Consider the following 27981-nt stretch of genomic DNA (forward strand, 5'->3'; position numbering starts at 1 on the left):
GTGCAAACTATTCCTTTTTAGAATCCTATTAACCCAAACAATAATTTGCATAATTTTTTTTACTGAAATTGGAGCAACTTCAACTTTTGACGCCTGTACAAACTGAAACTGACCTTTGTCACCATTTTTGCTGTTTTTACTCCATAACTCCATAATTTTCTGACATAGATGGTCCAAACTATACTTTTTTGCATTTGCTATGATCAGACAAATAATGTGATATTTTTTTCAACGTGACTGGAGCATTTTTACATTTTGACCTCTGTCCTGGGATGGCTATCATACAGTAGTGTTCAGAATAATAGTAGTGCTTTGTGACTAAAAAGATTAATCCAGGTTTTGAGTATATTTCTTATTGTTACATGGGAAACAAGGTACCAGTAGATTCAGTAGATTCTCACAAATCCAACAAGACCAAGCATTCATGATATGCACACTCTTAAGGCTATGAAATTGGGTGAAATCAAAGACAGTCTGGAGTTACCTGTAAGTGCTGTGACAGTTAGAAGACACCTGTGTGAAGCTAATTTATTTGCAAGAATCCCCCACAAAGTCCCTCTGTTAAATAAAAGACATGTGCAGAAGAGGTTACAATTTGCCAAAGAACACATCAACTGGCCTAAAGAGGAGGAATATTTTGTGGACTGATGAGAAAATTGTTCTTTTTGGGTCCAAGGGCCGCAGACAGTTTGTGAGACGACCCCCAAACTCTGAATTCAAGCCACAGTTCACAGTGAAGACAGTGAAGCATGGTGGTGCAAGCATCATGATATGGGCATGTTTCTCCTACTATGGTGTTGGGCCTATATATCGCATACCAGATCATGGATCAGTTTGGAATGTCAAAATACTTGAAGAGGTCATGTTGCCTTATGCTGAAGAGGACATGCCCTTGAAATGGGTGTTTCAACAAGACAATGACCCCAAGCACACTAGTAAAGCAAAATCTTGGTTCCAAACCAACAAAATTAATGCCTCGCAGATGTGAAGAAATCATGAAAAACTGTGGTTATACAACTAAATACTAGTTTAGTGATTCACAGGATTGCTAAAAAAGCAGTTTGAACATAATAGTTTTGAGTTTGTAGCATCAACAGCAGATGCTACTATTATTGTGAACCCCCCTTTTCTACTATTTTTACTAATAGCCCAATTTCATAGCCTTTAGAGTGTGCATATCATGAATGCTTGGTCTTGTTGGATTTGTGAGAATCTACTGAATCTACTGGTACCTTGTTTCCCATGTAACAATAATAAATATACTCAAAACCTGGATTAATCTTTTTAGTCACGTGGAGTGGTTGGAAATGACAAGAGGAACAAGTGATTAAATTTAGTGGTGATCCGGATCACGATCCGGATCCCAATGCTAACGCGTTAACATGTCTATGACATTTTCATTGTTAAAAGTTAGCATTAAGTAGTTGCGCTGTCATCACGTTCGGTGCATTTGTTTTCAAATTGTAATATTTCTTAAATTTATTTCTTTATATTTTAATAATCTAATGATTATATATACAATTTTAGAGAAAGAGACAAAAAAATAGATCACTGTGCCAAGGAGGGAATCTCTTTAGGGTCAGTGACCCTATGGCCTTGTTTTGAGAAGTGCTTCATAAATGTTAAAAAATTCATATATTTGCAGTTTAGTTGAATATAAATTTTTGTCTCTTATTTGTTTTTGTCTATAAGCACATGCAATATCAATATCAGTGCTCAGATGACAGCAGCTTCTGGGAAAGGTGCAAGTTGCAATAAACTGACGCCAAGCACTAAGGATACATGCTATCCAGTCACAGCAGATGAAACTTTTTTTTACTACTGAGCAAACATCATTGTTAGACTTTTTTAGGTTCAATGATTCCACGGCGTGTAGATGTTATGGCGTCAGTGACCCCATGGCCTTGGCGGAGGTTTGCACTCTCTGAGTGCTTCTAGTTTTTACTAATAGCCCAATTTCATAGCCTTAAGAGTGTGCATATCATGAATGCTTGGTCTTCGCTCTCAGACTGCAGGCTTACTTGTAGTTCCTAGGGTTTGTAAGAGTAGAATGGGAGGCAGAGCCTTCAGCTTTCAGGCTCCTCTCCTGTGGAACCAGCTCCCAATTCGGATCAGGGAGACAGACACCCTCTCTACTTTTAAGATTAGGCTTAAAACTTTCCTTTTGCTAAAGCTTATAGTTAGGGCTGGATCATGACCCTGAACCATCCCTTAGTTATGCTGCTATAGACGTAGACTGCTGGGGGGTTCCCATGATGCACTGTTTCTTTCTCTTTTTGCTCTGTATGCACCACTCTGCATTTAATCATTAGTGATCGATCTCTGCTCCCCTCCACAGCATGTCTTTTTCCTGGTTCTCTCCCTCAGCCCCAACCAGTCCCAGCAGAAGACTGCCCCTCCCTGAGCCTGGTTCTGCTGGAGGTTTCTTCCTGTTAAAAGGGAGTTTTTCCTTCCCACTGTAGCCAAGTGCTTGCTCACAGGGGGTCGTTTTGACCGTTGGGGTTTTACATAATTATTGTATGGCCTTGCCTTACAATATAAAGCGCCTTGGGGCAACTGTTTGTTGTGATTTGGCGCTATATAAAAAAAATTGATTGATTGATTGATTGATTGTTGGATTTGTGAGAATCTACTGGTACCTTGTTTCCCATGTAACAATAAGAAATATACTCAAAACCTGGATTAATCTTTTTAGTCACATAGCACTACTATTATTCTGAACACTACTGTATATGTGCATCTTAATGTGAATGTATAAACGACATGCAAAGGAACATTTTCAAATGTCTGGCTTTCCATTAATGAATGTGTTGCAATGTGGTATCTCCTTCTGGCAGCCAATATTCCACTTTTAATTTCATGTACACATCACCCTTTTTACTGTTTGGAATAAGTTAGTTTAATTAACCAAAACACAAACAATTCATCCCTATGCAGTTTATCAGGTTACTTAAATTTTCTGGCCTTCAAGCAATAATGCAGTGAGTCATAATAACACCAGTAAATCATCTGTAAGCTTTACTTTTCACTCTGTGATTGTACTTCCACAACACATCCCTATTATCAAATATTAAACCTGATTTTTAATTGCTTGTGTGAATAATTAACAGTGTACTGGTTCATGCAGCATCATGGAGAAATTGCAAGCTCATATGCAATAATACTGTGTTCCAGTTTCAGTGGGAAGTCAGATTTCTGCAGTTGAAAATTCCAATTTCCCACTTCAAAGTATTCCAGCTCCCTAACACCAAATGTAAACAAGAAAAATGGCCGAATGAGCTTCAACACATGCGTCATCAACATTTCTGAATAAAGGTTTTTACTCTGAATTGAGTTATATATACACTGACTCAGTCACCATTTTATTAGGCACATGGGTGTTCCTGCTGTTCATAAAAAATCCATAGATATATTGACGCCTTTACGGTGTAAAATCCCGCGTGTAATCACGTTCTCGCCGGGGAGGCCGAGATTTCGTTGTCCAGTGTAAACAAGCATTTGCGGGTGGTTGGCGTGGACAAGCAACAGCAACTTGTTTGCAACATTGCGTCGTTATGGATGTGAGTTCAACCAAAAGACAACCACAATTCCAATGAAGATGGGATGTTGTGTGAAATGTAAATAAAAACAGAATACAGTTATTTGCCAATCCCTTCAACCTATATTCATTTGAATACACCACAAGGACAAGATATTTAATGTTCAAACTGATAAACCTTATTGCTTTTGTGCAATATTTGCTCAAGAATTCCACATACAAAAGCTTTAACAATTACTGTCCTCAATTCCCAAACGCTTATTGAGTGTTGTTAGAAGGAAAAGTCATGTAACACAGTGGTAACATACCACTGTCCCAACTTTTTGAAACGTGTTGCAGGCATCCATTTCAAAATGAGCAAATATTTGCACAAAAACAATAAAATTTATCAGTTTGAACATTAAATATCTTGTCTTTGTGGTGATTCAATTGAATGTAGGTTGAAGAGGATTTGCACATTATTGTATTCTGTTTGTATTTACATTTTACACAACGTCCCAACTTCATTGGAACTGGGGGTTGTATGTATTTAGGTGTTTAACTAAGATAATCGTGAGTCTTTAATGTGAGTGTTTATAACATAAATAAAGAAATAACTAAAGCATGTTGCTGTTAGGGTTGCGTGTCACGAACCGGGTTCTTTTTGGGTATCCTTAAGAAATGATTTGATCCATCGACATCAGTAGCCTTTTTGCTTAATGATTCCGTATCGTCCTTCAGAGTGGTCCGTGTTTCTTGGGGGTGTTGTCAGGAAATGATCATTTCTCTACATTGATTACAGACCCTACAGCAGTCTGTATAACCATTTCTGCAGCTTTGCTTTGAACCTTGACCCAATGAAGCAGTGCTTCGATCCTTCGATTTGCTGCTTCGTTGGTTCTTTGTTTTATTTCCTTTTATTTGTTTTATTTTATTTTATTTTATTTTTATCTTAATTTTTCTCTGCTAAAACCTACCTGTTATGGTCATCTGAAACAGGTTGATAGATATATTTTGTAACTTAAAAAGGGACCGATGCTAGCGCGTTAGCATGTCTGTGGCATTTTCAGTGTTAAAGTTAGCATTATGCTGAGCCATTATCAAGCCTCCCTCCCCAGCATGCAAGGAGTCTGGGATACTCTAAAACCATGAATACTGGACAACCTTTGGGGGACGTCACCCAGATATTTTGATAGACAGCCCAAAGAGCCGTTTTGAAGACCAATAATTTCTGTTCTGGGTGTCGCTATGTTAGCAGCACTATACTCTGCCGCCATCATGGGCGACCCATATTTTTATAAAGAGGTGGAGTGTGGGTGAGATCATGCATGACCTGCTCAATTCATGCATGAAGTCTGGACACACCCCATCTTCAATCAGAACCCAAACTAAACTAATATGCTAACCGCGGTTCAGGTATTTATTAAATCTTATTTTAGGGGACTAAGTGGTGATTTTTCTAAGGGTGTGGGCATTAAAAATGATGACCTACTTATTTCCTCAGCAATTGTAGATTAACTGGACCAAATAAATGAAGCTACCAATAGGTGCTAAAAGTGGCAATACTATTAGCATCGAAAATGAAATAAGAAGATAATTTTGCATTGCAGACATCATAGATGATCCACACAAAACATATTATTACACATATTTGTAACAAAATGTTCAAAATAACAGACACATCCCTCCATAACTAGGAGCTGCAGCCAGTAGCCAGTGAGTGAGCGACACCCTGAGAGTCTGTGCTCAGATCAGCGAGCTGTCATTTGAAATGATCAGGCCTCTACTTATGTCTAAGTTTACCACTTAAAATATCTTAAACTGAGGAGCTAGAAAAGAATTCAGCCCATGTCCAGTTATCATGGAGGGAGAAACTATCTATAGCGACCAAAACAATTTTTTTTTTTTTGCATCAGCCTGTAAACATGTTTATTTCTGCTCTAATGCCAAACATTCTAACATGGGCTTCTATGGCAATCTGCTCGCTTTTGTTGGCAGCCTCAAGCAGCCACTCAAGTAACTGCAACTTTTTCTTCTTCTGGCTGTACCTCATTTTAGGCTCATCTTACTTAGAGAGACTAAGATGAAGAGTATCACTTGCATTTTGAGGGAGCATCAGCTTCTACATTTTGGCCATGCGGCACATTTCTCTGTTCATGATCCAGTATGCAGGTGCCTGAGCATTGAGGACTCCAAAAGCAAGAGAAGGCCAAGGGGACTTCTAAGTTTCACCTGGCTGTGGCAGGTAGATGTATATTTTAGAGATGTGGGAATGGACCATTTGTCTACTTGGGTGGTAGCCATCCAGGACTCAAGGCTGTTCTGTGGTGTCATGATATAGTGAAGGTCATCACCAACACATGCTCCCAGACTTGAGTTTACTTGAAGCGTTCTGCTTGCAAACAGGTGAGTGTAGAAACATAGCTTGGATGCCTTTTCTGTTTTATCCTGCAGGAGCGCTTCTTTTCTTCACCAGTTTTGAATGATATGACTTTTTCAGATTTCCCTTTGCTTTGCCAGTCCTTCTTCCTTTTTTCAGCTCATAACATTTCCTCCTTTTACCACTCCTTAAATGCTCGTTTTGTATTATTTTAAAGCACATGTAACATGTTATGCATTGGTTACCAAATACATAAAAAATGGAGGGAGCTTCTAGAACTGGTAGAAAAATTTGGATTTTTATAGGATGCATGCATTTAAAAAAATCACATCCAGACTGCAAAGCCAATTGCAATCTAATAATTAAGCACATGTCACTATGGAAATGTGGCCAGACCCTATTTGCCTACCATGGTGTAGTTGTGAGCCACATTGAGTAGGTCCACACAGCCCTGGGCATCTGCAAAGGAACGTATTCCCAGGCAATTAGAGGGATGAAGCTGTTTCATCAAGAAGTTGCAGCAAACTTGGATGACTTGAGAAAGCTGGAGGAGGCAAGCTGCTGCCAATAAACTCTCAATGGTCTCCTCTTTCAACTCAAGGACACCTGTAATGACAGAACAAACAAAATGAGGTGTTTGTATGATGAATCAATGTACTTACATGCACTGCACTTAAAATGAGTTTGTCGAGCAAGGTAAAGGTAGTTATGATATGAAACAGAAAATATACAGTGGCATCCATATATAGTTGTACGCAGACAGCAGTTTTCATTTGAAGTGTCTATGTCAGTATAATGGAGTTGGGTTTTTGACCACGTGTTCTATTAAACTCTAGACTCGACTTGAAAAGGTTTGGTTTTGCACAGTAACTTCATCTGTGCCACTCGCTCCACCATAAAGCTCTGACTGGTGAAACACTCACTCACACACTCATCTTCAACCACTTATCCAGTTTCAGGTCACGGGGGCAACAGCTCCAGCAGGGGACCCCAGACTTCTCTTTCCCAAGCCGCATTACCCACCTGTGACTGGTGGATCCCGAGGCATTCCCAGGCCAGTGTAGCGATTATATCTCTACACTGGCCTGGGTCTTCCCCGGGTACCCCTCCCAGCTGGATGTGCCTGGAACACCTCCCTAGGGTGGCGCTCAGGAGGCATCCTTACCAGATGCCCGAACTACCTCAGCTGGCACCTCTCAACGTGAAGGAGCAGTGGCTTCTACTCCAAGGTCCCGCAGATGACCGAGCTTCTCACCCTATCTTTAAGGGAGACACCAGCCACACTCCTGAGGAAGCCCATTTCGGCCGCTTGTACCCACAGTCTAGTTCTTTTGGTCATGACCCAACCCTCATGATCTCAGGTGAGAGTAGGAACAAAGATTGACCAGTAGATCAAGAGCTTTGCCTTTCGGCTCAACTCCCTTTTCATCACAACAACATGGTAGAGCAAATGAAATATCGTCCCTGCTTCACCAATTCTCCGGCCAATCACACTCTCCATTGTCCCCTCACTCGTGAACAAGACCCCAAGGTGTTTGAATACCTTCACTTGGGGCAAGACCGCATTCCCTACCCGGAGTAGGCAATTTGTCATCAAAGCATATGATACAGGACAAAACTTGAAATGTCTTCAGAGACATGGTGGCTGGAAATATTGCCCTTCCAATCTCAGCATTCCAAAGGCTTGCTGTTGCTCCACCTTTTCATTTGTAAACTCCTGCCAAATGAGCAAGCCAATGTAGACTTCCAAGTCAGGTACATCCGAGTCTTTCCAGTGGTGCCCATACATACACGTCCTTCCAAATGTGTCATCCCAAGAACAATTTTTTCAATCAATGGTCTTATGAAGAGCCCAAATGATGATTTGATGTCTTCAACAAGGTTGATTGCATATCTGGTGGGGCCTTGAACCATTTTAATAATATGTATACGTCGCAGATATGAACAAGCAAAGCTCTTCAGCATCTCACCATGTCATTTAGGTCCTTCAAAGTTTTTTTGAGTAAATGCTTCAGGGGAGCATTAGCATGGCTAAAACTTTTCAGCTTCTAGGGGGCTCCAACTTTTTAAGCATTTTTCTATATTTTTCTATTTTTTCTCTATATATTCTATAGAGGGTTTTCAGTCACGTGACCGATTTGCTGCAGGACAGGTGCCGTCTCCATTCTGGATTACAAGGAGGCTGGCGCGTGATAGAAAAATGGAGAGAATGTACGGTTATTACGAGGCTTTAAATCCTCAAGATAAAGCTATTTATCATGATAGATGTGTAGCAGTTGGTTCAGTGGATCCGTATCTTATACAAGATAGTGAATTTAGTGTTGATGTAACGAACTGGCTGACAGTGTCACACTGCGATATTGTGAACTAGGAAGCTGCTGACCAGGTCAGCCTCGCCGGCCTCCTGCAGAGCATCACAGCGAAGCTCTGAAAGCGGAGGTTGTCTTGAAGTCCTGACTGATTTCTCTCACCAGGCGCTAGAAGGGCAGCTTGTGGATCAGCAGCTCGGTGCTCGAGGACCACAATGTAAATAAGCATCCGTATTGGAAGCATTCTTGTGTTATCCTCGGCGGTATTTTTATGTATTCTAATATAATTTATTGCCAAATAAAATAAAATTCTAGGAGCAGTGGATTTCTGTTAGCGGCGGATCTCTCTCAGCGCCATGAGGCTTCTTCACACCGACGTTGAAGCTTTACAATTGTTCACTAAATGCACGTAGCGTATCACAGCGGCCACTGCGTCATAATCCAGAATGGCCGCGGGACACAAAATGACGTGACCGATACGTCACATGAAAACCCTCTATATATTTCTAGATTTTTTTTTCAGTAAAATGGTTCTTGGAGCATGAGCATAGCTAAAACCTTTCAGCTTCTGCGGGGGCTCCGCCCCCCACTGACCCACCACCTTTTTAAACATTTTTCTTCTTTTGCCTTTCAGCTTCTCCACCCCACAGACCACCCCCCAATTACAGCCCTCTTAACCTCCTGCCACTTTAAGAATTTTTTAATGTAGATGTAAATTAATATTCAAAGTTTTCAGCTAGTTGACAGTAGGACTGTACAATATGGCCAAATGATCATATCTCAATATTGTCATATCAGTATGATATGATATGACTATGATTTGACACAAAGTGCAGCAACAGTGAAAATTAAACATTCTTAAACAAAACAGTAATAATACCACACTCATTTTGCACTCAGCATAAGGTTAGGATACTGTGCCCTCCAAAAGTATTGGAACACTCAGTATTTCACACATTTTAATTTGTTTATGCCATTTTAAATACAATAAATACAAAAAAAAAAATAAAGAATAAAGATTTCTAAAATTATCTTCCTCCTATATATTCCAAAAATTCCTAGGGTTTGGAAACTGGTGTGATTATGCACATAGATTTTGTAATCAGAGGTTATTGACATTTTTCAACAATAATATAATGTATAGAGTCCACAGTGTTGGAAGTGGCTGCAAAAATCCTGACTCATCAATGGCCCATGAAGTTCATACGGTGAGGAAACAGTATCTGATCCTGCATACCAATTTTGGAAATAAATTGAACAGGGTAGTCATATGTTAAAGTGTTGAAAGAAAAAATGTAACAGACACAAGGATGGTGCTTAATTCTATGTCCCCTGTGCTGGTGTGATAGACAGACACATGCATGCACGCATTGCAAGCATGGATGGATGGATGCACTTACATGCACACAGTGCAATTCTATATCCTACGTCCCGACGTGATGAATGGACACACACACACATACACACACACACACATGGATGTGTACATGCATACATGGAGTGTGAATCTATATCTCTCATCCTGGTGTGAATGATAAAGCCGGTTGTTTATAAATCATCAAAATTGTCCTTTTCGAGCCACTTTTTCTTTACATAAGTCATGGGAAGGACACAAGAACATTTCCAACTCAATGCATATGGTCTGATTTGTCTAAACTAGGATGCTGACCTGTGGATGAACCAGGGTTCTAGATGTGGTCATTTGTACTATATACGGAGGACAGCTGACCTTTTGGGGAAAATCTGTTTGCAGTTATGCTACATTTTTTTAATAATTAACAGAAAAATTTCTTGGCCTTTATGAAAGTCTTTATTGAAGTTAATCTGTTTTCAGTTGTGTTCATTTTCTAAAATGAATTTTTGTTGTCAATAAGCTTTTCTGAAGCTGCTTAACCAGTACAATCTTCCATGAAAAGAAATTCTGAATAACTAAACTTTATCTTTGCACTTTGACAGTGTTCACATTTGATTTAAACAATAAACATATTTTTTTCCCTCCTTTTTGGCTTGTGCGTGCCACTGTGAGATACAATTCTGCTGTTTTGTTTGGAGTTTAAGCATGTTAATGCTTGGTTTGGGGTACAATGCACACAGAAAATGTTCAGATTTGAATCTGCTGTCTGGGATGTTAGAGGATGGACAGACAGTCAGTCTTCTGTCAGGTCTGCAGAAACCTCACAGGCTCTTATTTTGAAATACAGGCTCTTGTTGTGGAAGTGCATATTGGTCCATTCACCGTGCTGTTTTCACAACGTGAATCCTCATGAAAAAATACATAAGTATGGTAAAGATGAAAGTTAGCTTTTTCTGGATTCAATTGATGCTCTGGATACACCAACACACAGAGGCCACTGCCGCAGGGTAGCGCAAACTTGCGTTACGGCCCGTTACACTATAATTTTGGACCGTTACGCTTATTTCAATACAGCGTCTGTAAATAACTGTTTCTGCATCGGCGCCTCCAGTTGAAGCGTGAATCAAAGCAATGCTCGATTCAATGGCTCGTGGCTCTTTGATTCGCTGCTCTTCAGAAGCGGTAAGTCTGCTTCTTAACCCCTCTGAAAGCCATTAAAATATCATCAGTCACTTTTGTGTGGATTAAAGTCACTAACTGGGACTCATGTCTTGTTGCAGTCGAGAAACGAGAATCGTCCCTCCGTTCCGTTGGCACAGCTCCAAACGCTGCACGGCTCTCTGCTGAGACAGAGTCCGCTCGGAATTAATAACTTCAAACGAATTGCCACTTTAAATAAAATGACACCTCTACAAACATTGCAATACAGACAATAAACTACAATCGACTAAAATGGTTTGTCCTCCCAAAATGAAATGCCCTGCATTCTTTATAAACCTGACGTGCAGCACAGCTGCAAGAGCTCAGCTCATAGGTATGGAAATACATTCATGCCAATAATAACGTCTGAAATGAAATGCTTTTGACAAAAACTAACAGATTTTATTTCTGTTTATGTCCAGAGATCAAGGATCCACCATGTAGAGTTGTAGTCCAGACTTTAAGGATCCAGTAACCACTTTCATATTATTTACTTTAAGACTCCATAAAATGTTGTTCAATTTCAATTTAATCAGCTTATAAAGCACCAAATTACAACAAAAGCCATCTCAAGGTGCCTCACACAGAACAGTTCAACATAAAAAATTAAAATAAATAAATAAAAATAAAAAAATTCAAATACCTAATTAAAAACAGAAGTAAAAGAATAAATCATAACAAAAGAAAAACTACTCATAAGTCTTGACTTAAAAATGTCCACGGACTCCGACTGCCTCACTGAGGGCCATGTACTGGCTAACCCAAAATGAGATTGTCCACTCAACTTCCCCAGCCTTCTGGACATGATGAAGGGACTTGGGCTGTTGTTACCTGGCTTTTCCCCTTTGGGTACCCCTACTAGAATGGCCAATTTTTAGCTTGAATTTTCAAAAAGCTTCCCCCCCCCCGGTCACTTCGCTCCCTCGACATTACCACTATGCTAGAATTTTATCCTAACTACAACCCTGTGCGTTTATTATATGGATAGAAACTGAATGATCATTGTATAGTAAGATTGATACTAATGAGGGAAGCTACAGTACCCCACTATGAAGGAGCTATACCGTATTTTCCAGAATGTAACTCATTTTTTGGAGTGGAGGGTGGAGAGTTGTTTGTTTGTTTGTTTGGTTTTTGCTACTTAGGGAGGTCCAACTTATACTCCACTGTAACATATACTGAAACATAATGTGTTTGTGATTATTATTATTAACAAGAATAATTATAATAATAACTACTTTTATTATATGGCTGCAACGCTACGCACCCTCTGATTGGCTGATTTCCGGTCTGATATTTTGCCGAGTCTCACCTGCGGTTACCATGACAATCGTATCCATTTGTTACAAACCACAAAGCTAAAAGTCAGACATGAACATAGTCCATAAATATCTAAACAGCATCAGAAAAAAACACACACAGATTGAACGTTAACCAGCTAATGACTGGACCATCTGTTAGCAAGTTCTTCATGGAGATGAAGTGAACAAGTCTGACGACGAGCCCAAACCACCACCAGCTTTCATATTCGGGGGATACATACGTTCGTGTGTCTATATATATATATATAATGAATAATAATGAATAACGAATAAACAAATAAATGAATAACCTTGCTTGCTCGGTCTGTACGGGATTATCAGACCTCTGTGTTTTTCTCTCGTACTTACACCTCAGTCTGATATTTTCCCGTACGGACCTCGCAGTTGCTTAATAATACTTTAATATATGGCTTTCCCAGGATTCAAAGCCCAAAACAACAACAACAAAAAAATCTAAGAACAAAATAAAATAATGCCACTAAAGAGTATACTACAACAACGCACAAGAAAACAGATCAAGTATAGGCTTGTACCTTCTGGAAAACAGAACCTGAAATTCCACATTTTCCTTAAAAAACAAACAAAAAAATCAGTCTTAAACAGTCAAAGTCTTTCAAGGGATTTGCTCTGCCACTGTACTTAATTGATAACAGTAAATACATGTACTATTCCTTGATGGCTTGTACAGCTGATTGTAAAAATAAAATCTGAATTGACAAATTAACTGCAACCTATATAGGCTGTGTTGCTCCATTTCTAGAGCAACACATTTTAGAGGTGGGCGGATCGATCGTAATATTGATCATATCGCTACCAACGCAGGTATTGATATTGAACGATCCTCGTGTAAAAAGATTGATACTCAAGCTTTTTTCTGTCCTGCACGCACTGACTGCTGTGCACGCAGATTCGTCAAAGTCTACTCTCTGTAAGAGCAGCGCTGCGCTGTGTCACACAACATGGAGCAGCGCACCCTCTTCCCTCTGGTCTTTTGTTGTTGCGCCATCACATGGCTCAGCGGCGCCAGCCAACAGCCATGCAGGTAGGATCAGCCTGGCCCACCCACTCAGCGCTCTCCTCAAGTCAGCCCTCTACCTCAGGAGATTTTGTTTTAAGTTGTATTGAGTGATATTTTTTTAAACAAAAATGTTGATTGTGATTATAAATTATTTTGTTGTCACATGCAATGTTTGGCGAAATTCTATCCTAGGTCTTTTGGATCCTTTGAATCTATGAAGCTTAAATATGAAAAAGTATCGGTATCTGTATCGGTATCGATATCAGCGATACTGGGCCTGTATTTACTTGGTATCGGATCAATACCAAAATTCCCGGTATCGCCCACCTCTAACACATTTCAGTCTGAAATCTGGTGGATTAAAATAGAAAATGTCAAGTAGATACCAATGCTTCAGAAGTGCACAACTCTAAACTCCTTTAGTAAATCCATAAAGCACTTTTTTCATTAATTTAAACAAGTTTAAATCATGATGATACTTTACATTCTCCCTCAGCCACACAGCAGAGTCTTCAAAGAGATTTGTCCAGTTTAATAACCAATAGATGTTGACATTTTGCCCAGTCAGTTATCCAAATGATGAACTGCTTTAATGATCCTTTTTAATCAAGCACGCACATTAGAAGCCTCATAATGTCTAACAGAAGCTGGTGGAAGTGTTTACGAGCACTCACCAGTGTAAGCAAAATGAACCAAGGCTCTGAGGGCCTCTGGGTCGACTCCCTCCATTTTGATCTCCTCCTGCTTTGCTTCCCTCACGTCGCTGGTGAACATGGCAGCAAAGTAGTCCGACACAGCGCTCAGGACCAATCTGCCATATAAAAAAGAAATGCATGATGCTTTTATACACTCATTTATGTTTGTGAGAGATCTGCGTGCTGATGATGTGAAGGACTGAATCGGTCGTCAGATTGTGTCGTGTTCTCAACTGTAATCATAAAAAAAGTTGCTTTGTCGAAGTATACTTTATCACTTTGTACAGTTGGCATACATGTACTACTTTTTACAATTGATAAAGCTTGTGTGTTATTACAAGATATGTGCTGAACTTCCAATTTGCAGGCTACAAATGGAACCAAGCACATACTGTACATGAAAAAAAACTGCTCTAATTTGAGTTGGTCTTCATTTACTGGTTTGTCTGTTACTTCTTCAACACTTGAAGTCCAATTGCAGTCTATTTGTTACCTCCGCCAATGAAGTTGAATGAATATTTTCTTCCCTGTTTGTTTGTCTGTGAACAGCCTGGAACCCAAAATTTTTCATACTGTATATTGTTCTGAAATTTTTTTTACTAAAGATTCAGATCCTCATAGGCAAGAACTGAATAAACTCTTATCCTTAACATTGAATGAATTTTCAAAAATGTATAACTCTGTCAAAAAGGTCGGATTTCTTTTATATTTGATAGCATTATGGAGGATGGTATCCCTTATTGACTGACAAAGGTTGATCTGGATCTGATCCAGATTACAGATTTTGTGGCCATTAAAATTTAACATTGAAAACCCCATTTAATGTATATTTTACATTATATCTTAATCAAACATGCCCCAATTACTCTCATATTTGAAAGTGAGGTGCAAACTGGCACTATCGCCTGACAAAGTTTGATCAGGATGTAATCCAGATTGTGGATTTTGTGGACATTTGAAATTAATATTGAAAAGTCCATTTGGTGTACATTTTGCATTATATCTCAATCAAAAGTGCCTCAATTACTCTCATATACATTTTCCTGAGGAATGTCCATACACTTTCTACTTTTAATATGGTGCACTATTGTAACTGTATTCTAACTAAATTTCCCTTTGCATCACTGGTGTATGTTCAATTAGATTTTCAATTAGAAAGTTTAAAGCTATTCGTTAGGCCACTCTGACCAATTTTGCATTTCAAGAATTTATTCCTCTACTTAAATAAAATATCAAGCATCAAGCCCCCACTGCAGAAACTGCTTCAATGAATAGAGAGCCAATTGTTAAACGTCTCATTGGCACCACCAGATGGAGCAATACCTTGCATCAGAAGACACTACCACCAAATAGAAACTGTAACAAATGGAGCTGAAATTCTGCCTGTATGAAAATAAACTGATTTGAAAACCCTATTTTTTTTTCTTTTCATTTCCTACACAAGGTTCTTTGACAGTTTTCAGCTTTTCAAGCCGTGCTTGTTATTGTTATTGTAACTTCTAAGAAATTAAATTACAATTTACGTCTGTCACCTCTGGTAACCAGCCAGCTTATAAAAATGAAGAGATTAGAAGGGGTGCACAGAAAACATATACTGCCACAAAAACCTCAGTGGGGAACTACAACAAATACTCAGTTCTCAAGATCCACTGAATGGTTTCATTACTACACTCAACAAAAATATAAACGCAACACTTTTGGTTTTGCTCCCATTTTGTATGAGATGAACTCAAAGATCTAAAACTTTTTCCACATACACAATATCACCATTTCCCTCAAATATTGTTCACAAACCAGTCTAAATCTGTGATAGTGAGCACTTCTCCTTTGCTGAGATAATCCATCCCACCTCACAGGTGTGCCATACCAAGATGCTGATTAGACACCATGATTAGTGCACAGGTGTGCCTTAGACTGCCCACAATAAAAGGCCACTCTGAAAGGTGCAGTTTTGTTTTATTGGGGGGGGGGGATACCAGTCAGTATCTGGTGTGACCACCATTTGCCTCATGCAGTGCAACACATCTCCTTCGCATAGAGTTGATCAAGTTGTCAATTGTGGCCTGTGGAATGTTGGTCCACTCCTCTTCAATGGCTGTGTGAAGTTGCGACGACGAACTGGAGTCAGGTCGAGACCCCGATGAGGATGACGAGCATGCAGTTGAGCTTCCCTGAGACGGTTTCTGACAGTTTGTGCAGAAATTCTTTGGTTCTGCAAACTGATTGTTTCAGAAGCTGTCCGAGTGGCTGGTCTCAGACGATCTTGGAGGTGAACATGCTGGATGTGGAGGTCCTGGGCTGGTGTGGTCACACGTGGTCTGCGGTTGTGAGGCTGGTTGGATGTACTGCCAAATTCTCTGAAACGCCTTTGGAGACGGCTTATGGTAGAGAAATGAACATTCAATGCACGAGCAACAGCTCTGGTTGACATTCCTGCTGTCAGCATGCCAATTGCACACTCCCTCAAATCTTGCAACATCTGTGGCATTGTGCTGTGTGATAAAACTGCACCTTTCAGAGTGGCCTTTTATTGTGGGCAGTCTAAGGCACACCTGTACTGTACTGTATATGTTGTGGCCTTTACTTACAGTCACCAGATCTCACCCCAGTTGAACACCTAGGTGAGAAGGTTCACTGACATGACAACACACATTTAATGAAATTTAAGAGGCTTGCAGAACCAATGAATGCCAAGGCACATAGAAACTGTTGTGGTAGCACATGGTGGTCCAACACCTTACTGAGACACTTTATGCCCCCCACCCATTCTATTTATTTATTTTACCATATTAAAAGGGCAAATGTAATTATTACTTCTACCAGTTGAGAGATGAGGTGAACCCGAATTCTGACTTTTTTTAACTAGTCTATACGCCTTAATGCAGATGTTATCATTAATTAGCCAGAAACACAAAATTACAACATGGTGGAAATGTTGGATAAGCTCCCCATGGTCCACTGTGGACTCTATCATTGACCATGTGTAGGTGATTGCAGAGCTTTGTAATGTCTTAGGGTGTGGATGTTATACAAAAGAAAATCTCTTACAAAGTGTTACAAAAAGCATTAAAATGAAATTCTTGAAGCTGAGTCAAGCCTGGTCACACAGCACTAACGCAGGACACCGAAGCCAAAAGACTTTCGGAGACATCGTTTCACCATTGTTTAGCTTTGTTTCTGTAACTGGCACTTCGTCAGAATTTTCAAACTGTTGAAAAATGTGAACGAATCCTGACGACAACTTCAATTCGTCCGTATTCTGTTTTGCTTTCTGTCTTAACGGTTCGTTGCCGTTTGTGTAGTTCCCATACTGTCAGCATTCCATTTGAGTGTCGTCCAACTTCATCCAACCTCCCAAGTCCGACGTCTTGCACAGACACTGACAATATCTGAGCAGATCAATAACTAAAGATCCAAGAGCTGACCGTGACTCGTTGTCATACAGAAACAATAGAGGCAAGAACATTTGAGCAACTACTTTAACTATTTACGAACGTTGCAGCCGTCTCTGGCTGCAATGTGCGTGTGCGTGCACATGTGGTATTGAAGACAGATTTGTTATCGAGACAACGCACCTGCACGTGGCTGTGGAGAGCACAGACTCACTGCAGAAATGATCACAGTGTCAAGGTCACCCTTCACTTCATTTTTCTTTTGTTAGTTTCAGTTTCGTTTCGTTTTTTATGCGTTCTGCACTAGCAGGCTTTTCAGTGATGGTAGAAGTGCCGACTCATTCGTCCACTTTTTCTCGATGATTTGTGGCAAATGCCGCGTAACTTCTAAAATTCCATCAACCATACCTTGTTCCGAGAACAAACACAACCCTGCAACATACTGTTTAAAACCATCCTATTCACTGTTTTAGAGTATCCCAGAATCCTTTGCGTGCTGGGGAGGGAAGCTTATGGCTCAGCTTAATGCTAACTTTAACACTGAAAATGCCATAGACATGCTAATGCGTTAGCATCGGTCCCATTTTTAAGTTATAAAATACATCTATCAACTGTTTCAGGAGACCATAACAGGTAGGTTTAACATAAAAAAGATAAATATTACTCACAAACATATGCTCTTTAGGGTTTTAGTGGGGGGAAATTAAGATAAAGAAAAATAAAACAAAGAACCAATGAAGCAGCAGATCGAACATTGAAGCACTGCTTCATTGGTTCAAGGTTCAAAGCAAAGCTGCAGAAATGGTTTATTATACAGACCTGCTCCAGGGTCTGTAATCAATGTAGAGAAATGTTCATTTTCCTGACAAACATCCCCTAAAACAATGGCCACTCTGAAGGACCGATAAGCAAAAAGGCTATTGATGTTGATGGATCGAATCATTTCTTAAGGATACCCAAAAAGAACCAGTTCCTGACACGCAACCTAACAGCAACACACTTTTTTTTTTTTTTTTTTATAAAACTCACATTAAAGGCTCACCATTATCTTAGTTAAACACTTAAATACATATTTTGGTTGAACTCAGCTCCATAATGACGCAATGATGCAAACAAGTTGCTTGTTGCTTGTCCACTCCACCACCCGCAAACACTTGTTTACACTGACAATGAAATCTCGGCCTCCCCAGCGAGAACGTGATTACGTGCGAGATTTGACACCGTAAAGGCGTCAATATATAGTCTATGGTCAATACTTTTTTGAGATATCTTGTACACAAACAATATGGACAGGGTGAGATGGAAATGGTTGACCTCCTGTGGCAACCCCTAGCGGGAACAGCCAACAGAAAAACATACTGAAAATATGTAGGGTGATGAAACACATTAAAATATTAGGTGCACATGGCATTCAGTATCTATCTAGGCAGCTGATATTCATATCTGTGGGTCCTGAAGTTTGGAGAGGGAGAGATGTTTAGAAAGAGCTTCCTGAGTCGCTGGACAGATTTCCAAGTCTGAGTCCAGGTGCTTCCTGTCTTACTGTATGGATGTGAGACTTGGCTGCTAACCAGTGCCCGAAGCTGACAACTGGATGTCTTTGGTATGGCATCACTTTGAAGGATCTTTGGGTTCCACTGGAATCATTTTGTCTCAAATGAACCGTTCTTTAAGGAGACTCAGATGATGAGTATCATTTGCATTGTGAGGGAACATGTCTCAGTGGTCTCATACTGGAGAAGGCCAAGGGGTTGCTCACGTTTGACCTGGCTGTAGTAGATAGATGGTTACATTTATGAGAGATGGAGATGAACTAGATGTCTGCCTGGACATCAGACTAGACCTGACCTATATATTAAGCATTTATAACAATTTATTTTAACAGTGGTAAATAAGACATGGTTATCTTTTCCTTTAAGAAGTTTTTTCTTGCTTCTTGGCTGTCTGGATTAAACTAATACACCAGTGGATGCTTGCACACACACTACTTCCCAGGATTCCGTAGTGCAGTCAGTTCCACCATCCAGCTGAGGGCTAGATGCCTAAATATTGACAGCTCCATAAGTGGATGGCAGTGTTCCTTCATGCATCAAACATGATGTGCAAATGAGAAAGTGCAGTTACCCTGTAGCATCACACTATATTTAATTGCAAACTCGTGAACATGGATTTTATATCTGCTTTCATCTTCTGTTAGCCCACAACCAAAATCAAAAATTCTTCCTTTGCATTTTACAGAAGACATGACATTGATTCACGTGATTAAAAGCATTAATAAAATCAGTGCAACATGCAGATCAAACTGAAGCCTGAGAGGCCTCATCAGCATCTTCGTAAACACAGATGAGCTTCTGCTACTCTTCGGGGGAAGCAGATGCAGGTGTAATTAATGAATCAAAGCTGACTGAAGTGCAGGCACCAACCTGTGAGCTGGTATCTTATGATCCCCCGCAATCAACAGGACATCACACAGCTGCTTGTGCTGGAGGTACGTCTCCATCTTTCGGAAGGTCTGTTCTGCGTGATTTGTGGCCTGGAAAAACTCATCAGAGGAGTTGGTGTTCATTCTCGAGAAAGTGCTCAGAGCCAACCTGAGGAAGGGGAGCGAGGAGAGAAGGAGAGATGACGAAGAGAACCTACCGTCAAACTCACAAAAGGACTTTGTGTTCTTCACTTTGCGAAGAACATTTGACAAGCAAAGACAGCATCTTTGATATATTTTCCAGTAGTTGGACAATTGGCTGTACCATTCCATACTTATGTACACAGGTCTACAAGTCTTTTTGGACAGTGATGCAATTTTTGTAATTTTGCCTCTGTCCACCATCACAGTACATTTGAAATGTAATAATCAAGATGTGTTTGTTGTGTAAACCTTCAGCTATAACTCAAGGTATTTTGCAAAAATATCATGTCAACCATTTTGGAATTACAACAATTCATTTACACATATTCCCTCTATTTTCAAAAGGTATAAATAATTAGACAAACAAAATACAAACAGTGTTAGTAATACAAATTGTCACTGTTCCAGCCATATGTCTTGGACTTCATTTGCACAATTTATTAAGAAACACAAACAGTCTGATATTGTGAGGTAAATATGTCTAAAGTAGGAAGCTCTCAAAAACTGAGTGACTTGCAATGAGGGAAGCCACCAAGACACTAACGTCAACTCTGGAGGTGCTGTAGGCTTCTGCAGCTGTGACTTGAAAAACTGTGCATTGTGTGACTTTTGTTTATTGTGTCATCAGTTATTCAGCTTCATAGTACAGTGGCACATAGAATGATTTTCTTCAGAAGACGTGGCATTTTAGCAACAATTTGCCATACAGTACACAGGAGACTCAAGGCTAGTTCTGATCTGTTAGCATGTAATTGCAAAGAGATCTTGCATGTAAATCCTTCTCCCAGACACTCCACCAAGATACTGTGAGTCATGATGCAACAAACAAAACAGAAGCATATAATGCCTTTAGAGTTGGTATGGATGTCTTGGTGGCTTCCCTCACTAGGCTCTTGTTGCACAGTCACTCAGTTTTTGAGCCTTACTTATTCCACACAGATGGACTAATGTTTGTATTTCTTCATGATTGATGTAAATGGAGGCCATGCACTTTGTTAAACCCCTTGAACTGTGGGGAGGTGATGGTCTAGTGGTTAAGCATTGGCCTTGAGACCAGAGGGTCCTTGGTTCAAATCCCAGCCTGACAGGAAAATCACTAAGGGCCCTTGGGCAAGGTCCTTAATCCCCTAGTTGCTCCCGGTGTATAGTGAGCACATTGTATGGCAGCACCCTGACATCGGGGTGAATGTGAGGCATTATTGTAAAGCGCTTTAAGCATCTGATGCAGATGGAAAAGTGCTATATAAATGCAGTTCATTTACCATTTTAATTAAAGGTAAAATTCTACACTCCAAGCCCACCTTGAGTGTTTCATTTGAACTCCACCGTGTTGGTTGAGAGAGGCAGAATTACCAAAGTTGTGTCAGTGTCCAAATAATTATGGACCAGGCTGTATTTTCTTCAAAATTAATAAGCCACAACACTACACAGCAATTTGTTTAATTAAGTTTGCCCATTATTAATGAAAGATATAGCCAGCCGGAAGCAAAAATTCTGTGAGGACTTTATAGAAAAGAGAAGTTTAAGTATCACTAATTCATTAACTTCACTCTGTGTCTTCTTTCTGTTTATTATCACAAACATGGAATTAAAAATGTAAAAAAAAAAAAAAAAATGCTGTGCCCAGTGAGATAAACAACCGATTATTTAGGACACAATAGTGTTTATCTGCACACACAGCGTTCCCGGTTTCTCTGTTCCCTGCTGTGTATCTGTGTGTCTCCTGCCACTTTAAGCTGAAATTTAAACTGCTGTGCACTAAAGTCTGTCCATAAGTGGATAACTGAGCTGCTGCCGTCCAGCGGGACATGCAATCCATACCCGAATGTGTGCATGCTTTTGTTTCTGTGCACGTGTGGTTCTGCCTATCTGTGCGTGCACGTGTGTTTTCACAAAGGCAGGGACTTAACAAGTGAACAAGCCTGTTCCGCACGGCATTGTGACTAGGCTGAGTCCCTCTCCCCACAGGCTGCTAGATTACATGCTGTTTTACAGGCGTCCAAGTAATCCCTCAGACAGACTCGTGGCACATAACCCGGCCGAGTCGCATCGGCATCCTTCACAGACCAAGTCCACTCATTGACATTTACAGTTGTTTGCTACATAAACCGACCCCAAACTGTCTCTCCGGGGGAAATTTACTCACATTCCATGGGTTTATCTGCCATGTAAGGACTAATATCTTCAAGAAATATTGTCAGTGCCATCTAAAGCACCACTTTTCCTCACTCATTACCACTCAGAATGCTGTGTGTTGCAGTAAGCATTCATCAATACAACTGATGTGACAGCCCTCTAATGGTTGGTATTGGCATACACTAAGATTGATCAGCGGGGGAGGATTGGAAGAGATTGGAAGAGGCGGTGGCTCTTATTGATGTTCCAATTAACACAATATTATAAGATTTAACAGAGTATGGAGTTTCTCCTGTTACCCACCAACACCAGCACTTCATCTTGGGAATTGTTTATAATGCAGTGTAGTCACTGCAGTACCCTATCTTCTAATCTTTATTGGAAGACTTTATGCTAAAATCAAGAATAATTTATTAGCCTGTCATGGTAATTCCCTACTGGCTGTGGAGTCTTGGAGGGGAACACCAAACAAAACTGAATAAGCAATGGGGGCAGTAAAACCTAGATACATTGCCTTTGTGCTTGCTGCAAGGCATCCTGTAAGAATTTTCTCACCTACCAATCTCCCCGACACTAATTGCTTTGGTATCACATTTGAGGGAGCCATAAATTTCGCTGAGGTGTATATTTCGCTAGCAAATTGGATCATCAGAGGTATAGCCAAATTTTATAGAGACACTAAAGCCTCAGAACACCTTATTCCACAGAAAATGCTGCAGGGATGAAGCTGTATATCCACACGAGGATTACAAAGCAATTCACGGAGAGAAACAGAGACTAGAGGTATCGTTTATGGGCGACATCGAAAATCAAATAATCTCAGGAATAGAACAGAACATTCTTAGATCAAATCTTTTCTCCAGTGAACATATACCACCTCATCTTTTCATTTATTGCAGTCACCTTTCAAACTCCCTGACCCTCAAGTGTAACTAATGCAATGCAAAAAAAGTATATTTGTCTAATTTCTAGCCAGAATGACAAATTATGCTTCATATAGACCACTCTTAGAAATAAAACATTGAATTTAATTGATAAAGTTAAGGTAACTTTTTCCACATAACATTGTCAATTAAATGCAAAACAATATTGTAGTTGAAATTAATTAAATCAAATGAAACATTATTACTTAAGTCCCTAAAATTAACAATTGCAAGTATATTGAAAATAATAGTATTAATTACATTTTAAACCCCCGTGTTTCATTTCTTAGAGTCCAGAATCACTTAACAATATGGTGACCATATTTTGATTACCGAAAACAAAGATCCGGCAATGAGATACTCGAATTCCGGTCAATTTAATGGCCCAATGAAAAACAGTGAAAACCAGGACATTGCCATCACTTTCTAAAAAAAAAAAAACCAGGATGGCCAGGACAGGATGTGAAAACAGGACATGTACTGGGAAAACAGGATGTTTGGTCACCTTACTTAACAAGTAAAATTTTGTTTTTAGATACTAGATCTTTAAAACCTTATTAGGTCAAAGAGTTTTGGAAACATCTTGTTTTGAGCCATATCTGAGATGATTCAAGCTTTTTTGACTCACCATAAGAGTTATAATATTTAGTAATAATAGCAAAATAAAGCTCAAAAGATGTTTTCACAGCTAATTCCATGAGCTAAAACTTGGTCTTGATAACCCCTAATCCACAAACTGAAAAGTTAACTGTAATATCTCTACACTGATCTGAAATAAATATTATTATTATTATAATATGGCTGCAACGCTACATGCGCTCTGATTGGCTGATTTCCGGTCTCATATGGGAAAATACCACCATCAAGTTGGACATGAACGTACTCCATAAATATCTAAACAGCATCGGCTAAAAACACAGATTGAAAGTTTACCAGCTAACAACCGGCCATCTATTAGCAAGTTTTTCACGGAGGTGAAGCGAACAAGTCTGACTACGAGCCTGCAGCTTTCATATATATATATATATATATATATATAATTAACAAGTTATTAACCTCACTTGTTCAGTCTGTACGGGAATATCAGACCTTGGTGTTTAGTTACACCTTGGACTGATATTTTCCTGTACAGACCGCGCACTCAGTTAATAATCCTTTAATATTACTGGTGAAAAAAAAATATGTATGATTTAAATACACATTGAAAAACATTTTAATAAGATAATTAATAATTTTACTATGGCTTGACCGCTTGCTCACCATCTCCTCGGGGTGATGCGCGTTACCTTTACATGGCGTTAGCTTCATTTACTGGATTAGTGGAACAACCCTTAGCAAAAAGTAGTATACTTAAAGTTCATTTTATTAAGTATGCTTCAGTATAAGTATAAGTATAGCAAGTATACTACAGACCGTGTATTGTTAGTATACTAGAAAGTACACAAATTTAATACTTTTTCGGACAAAATTAGAACATTTCAAGTTTCTAAAAGTATATTTTAAAGTTCGTTTTAAGTTTGCAAAAGTACACTTTAAAGTATACAACAAGTACACTCATCTATATACTATCAATGTACTTGGTATATCCCTCTTGTATGCTTAAAGTATACCACACGTGCACTTATCAATGAACTTGATATATCCCTCTCCTATGCTTAAAGTATACCACAAGTGCACCTATCGATATACTGCCATTGTACTAGTTGTATACTTTGAGTCCCTATTTTTACTTTGTTATCGTATACTTAAAGTATACTGTTATACACATTGGTTATTTCACTATTTTACTTTTTATACTTTAATTTTGCTTGGCATATTACTTGTAGCTTACTATTTATACTGAAAATATACTCCTTAAAGTATTCTTAAAGTAGCTGTTAGCTCCTTACCTGAATTGCACCCACCACTGCTTATTTCAAGAAATCATAAGTGACTTTGTCTTACATTAGGTGTAATTAGATTTTTGACTACAACTTACACAAACGACTGATTTGGTAAGATTCTGAGTTGTTACAGTGTCGGATTTATTTATTTATTTCCTTTCATTACTGCATGTTCAATGGGTGGTACTACTTTGATGAAAACTAAACAACGAGGTTCTTATGTAGTCAGACTTGAGGACACTTTTTTGTTTTGTTTTGTTTGTTTTTTTTTTTTAGCTGTGCTCTTGAAAACCAATGTGCAACAGAAAAGCCACCAAATGAGAGAACGCACGTAGTCCTTCCATTGTTTTAAACATTTCTGCTCCAATAACTGAACACATCGTGTGCCCATAGATGAATAGCTGAGTAATTCAAGATATAATTTTTTTTCTTTCTTTTCTCCCGCCCCAATCCAGGTTAGTCCTGATCTGTACGGGTTGAGAATCCCTGTATTTTTCCAGGCTATTTTCAACACCTTCCATCTACAGGACGGAAAGTTGTGCCTGCCTTGACCCATTGCGATACCTGTCTCTCAAAATGAATTATAACAGCCATTGACCCTGAAGGCAGCTGAGTAACTCGGGTTTGGTTGAGAATCTAACGACTAACGACAAAAAAGCTTTCTTGCAACATGTGCCATTTTGATCAGATCCTTATCCCTCTGTATTTTCACATTCACTATTTTGGCATTTGGCTTTATGCTCACAGAAATAAATACACCGACTGTAATAACTTGATCCCAGCAGTGGGACTGAGCTGATAACTCTGCACAGAAATAGATTTTTATCTCTGCAGTATCCTTTCTAGCATAACACAGCTATGTCAAAATGTTTGTTACCAGACACACCTGCTTAAAAGTGTTAATGATAGAGGAAATGTACCTGCATACAGGAACTATATCTTTTGATATTTACTGTGAATGTGACCATCGAGTGCTTTAGGTTCGTTCACCTGTGCAGTGGAAAAATTGTTGCAGCTATTAAAAGAAATGAAATAATTCCCGATTAATGCTTCCCTCCTACTGTTTTGCTAAAACCCAACATGAAAAGTGTGGAGGAGAATCACTTGAGGAAAACGTCTCTGTAGAGACATGCCATCAGGTCCATAAATACTTGGACAGTGATACAAATTTATTTTTCTAGTTTTGCCTCCTTACACCACCACAATAGAGTTCAAACAATCAAGATCTTGTTGTGTTTCAGCTTTAATTCAAGGTGCTTAACAATATATATATATATATATATATATATATATATATATATATATATATATATATATATATATATATATGAATTACGAGATAAGGTGTCTATTTTTTTTAACCATTGAATGCAATGTGCTTCCATAATAAATAATAAACATTTCCAAGTCTCTGAATATATCTTAGATTTAATTTACAACAACCATTAAAAAATACAAACAGTATGAACGTGATGAATCTTTCTCCAATCACAACCACAGATACCTATAACATCTTCTGGGTTGTCTAGGTGTCTTGGTGGCTTTCCTCACTCTTCTCCTTCTTGCACAGTCACTTAGTTTTTCAGAACTGTCTACTCCACACAGATTTACCATAGGCTGCCAAATTGTTTGTATTTCTTCATAACTGATGTAAATAAAGTCCAAGACATATTCAGTGACTTGGAAATGTTCATGTATCCATCCCCTGACTTGTCTGAAGAAAACTGGCAATAAAACTGATTATTTACAGGTATTATACCAAAGGGGCCCATTACTTATGCAACCCATTATTTTGGCTTTTATATTTTTAATTAATTTATGTCAGGTTGTAGAGATTTACTTTCAGTTTGAGTTTAAGGAAGATAATTTTAGAAATTTTTATATTGAGAAGCCTGGTTTACTTTTTGTATTTAAAATGTCATAAACAAATTAAAATATGTGAAATACCAAGGGACTGAATGCATTTGTACGCCACTGTAATAATGCACATGCATGTTATTACTTGTTTTCTCATGTGATGCACAACATATTAACACTTGTATAATAGAATAGAATAGAATAGAATAGAATAGAATAGAATAGAATAGTCTTTATTGTAATTGTACATGTATAGAAAACATTCATTATCCTTGGAAATTTCCCAACAGTATGAAATTGCATGGAATTGGATGTTGGGACATGCAAGTGAAAAATGTGCACATTTCAGCAAATACACCAATTTGCTGATGGTAGGTTGAGTCACTGAATATATGAGACTCTCATAAATTTTGGAATAATATGCATAATATGTAGATAGTGATATCAAATATTTATAGATATTTATACTGTATATGCATTTGCATTCCACTTATGCTGGTATGAATTGAAACATGTACTAAATCATAGATTTTGGTCTTCTAACTGGGTTTCCCTCAGGTCTGTAGGAATTATATTACAAGATAAATAAATCTTGAGCCTTGTCATGGACTGGCTGTGAGCTGAGATCAGCTCCAGGACTCATGACCCTCAAGAAGCAAGGCTGGAATTCAAAAAGGATGAACTGATCATTAAAAATGGAAAATCGCCTAGTGGTCTGCAGATTTTTAGTAGGGTTTTGTCAGGTATCATGTTGGGTTTATTTGTTGTTGTTGTTGTTTGTTTGTTTGTTTTTGTTTTTTGTTTGTTTGTTTGTTTGTTTGTTTTTGAGGTGGGGAGCCGGGGGGGTCCCTTATATATTATGCAAATTAGGCAAATTATTGACTCAGAACATTGTTAAAAGTAGATGTACACATGTAACATTCCATAAGGATGTGTTGGGGATTATTTTCTTTCAAAATTTGGATATTTAAATGAAATAATCCCATTCCACATTTGAAGAGAAATGATTACTGCTCTATTTGCTATCAGCAAACGTCAAAAGCTAAGCAGAGGCATAAAAAGGGTTTGTGACACCACAGACTTGATCATATTTCATCAAAGATGCCCTTGCAAAATGCAGAAAGCCGATTTAAAATAATCTAAATCAGTTATGTGTAATTATAAAATGTTCTTGGAGATAAGGATGACATTCAAATGAAAACCAGATTCTCTTTGCTGATTTGCACTACCTTAAGGCAATTGTCACTTGCAGACTGACGCCCTTTGTGGCTTTGCGGCATCATGAAGCGTGCGGCAAATATGTGAATTATTGCTACTGGAAGGGGAGGAGGTGATGATATTTGTATTCCAAGGCAGTGGAGAGTGAATT

General features: G+C 38.8%; 1 protein-coding gene across 1 annotated transcript in view; it reads right to left on the bottom strand.

Annotated features, from left to right (window-relative positions):
- Positions 1 to 27981, bottom strand: part of klhl4 (kelch-like family member 4) — a 142525-nt gene that overhangs the window by 99903 nt on the left and 14641 nt on the right. The window contains 1 exon segment of the mRNA XM_034181012.1: positions 15403 to 15433. Coding sequence (XP_034036903.1) covers positions 15403 to 15433 — 31 coding nt within the window.

This window comes from Thalassophryne amazonica, chromosome 11, assembly GCF_902500255.1.
Source record: "Thalassophryne amazonica chromosome 11, fThaAma1.1, whole genome shotgun sequence".
In the NCBI taxonomy this organism is placed as follows: Eukaryota; Metazoa; Chordata; class Actinopteri; order Batrachoidiformes; family Batrachoididae; genus Thalassophryne; species Thalassophryne amazonica.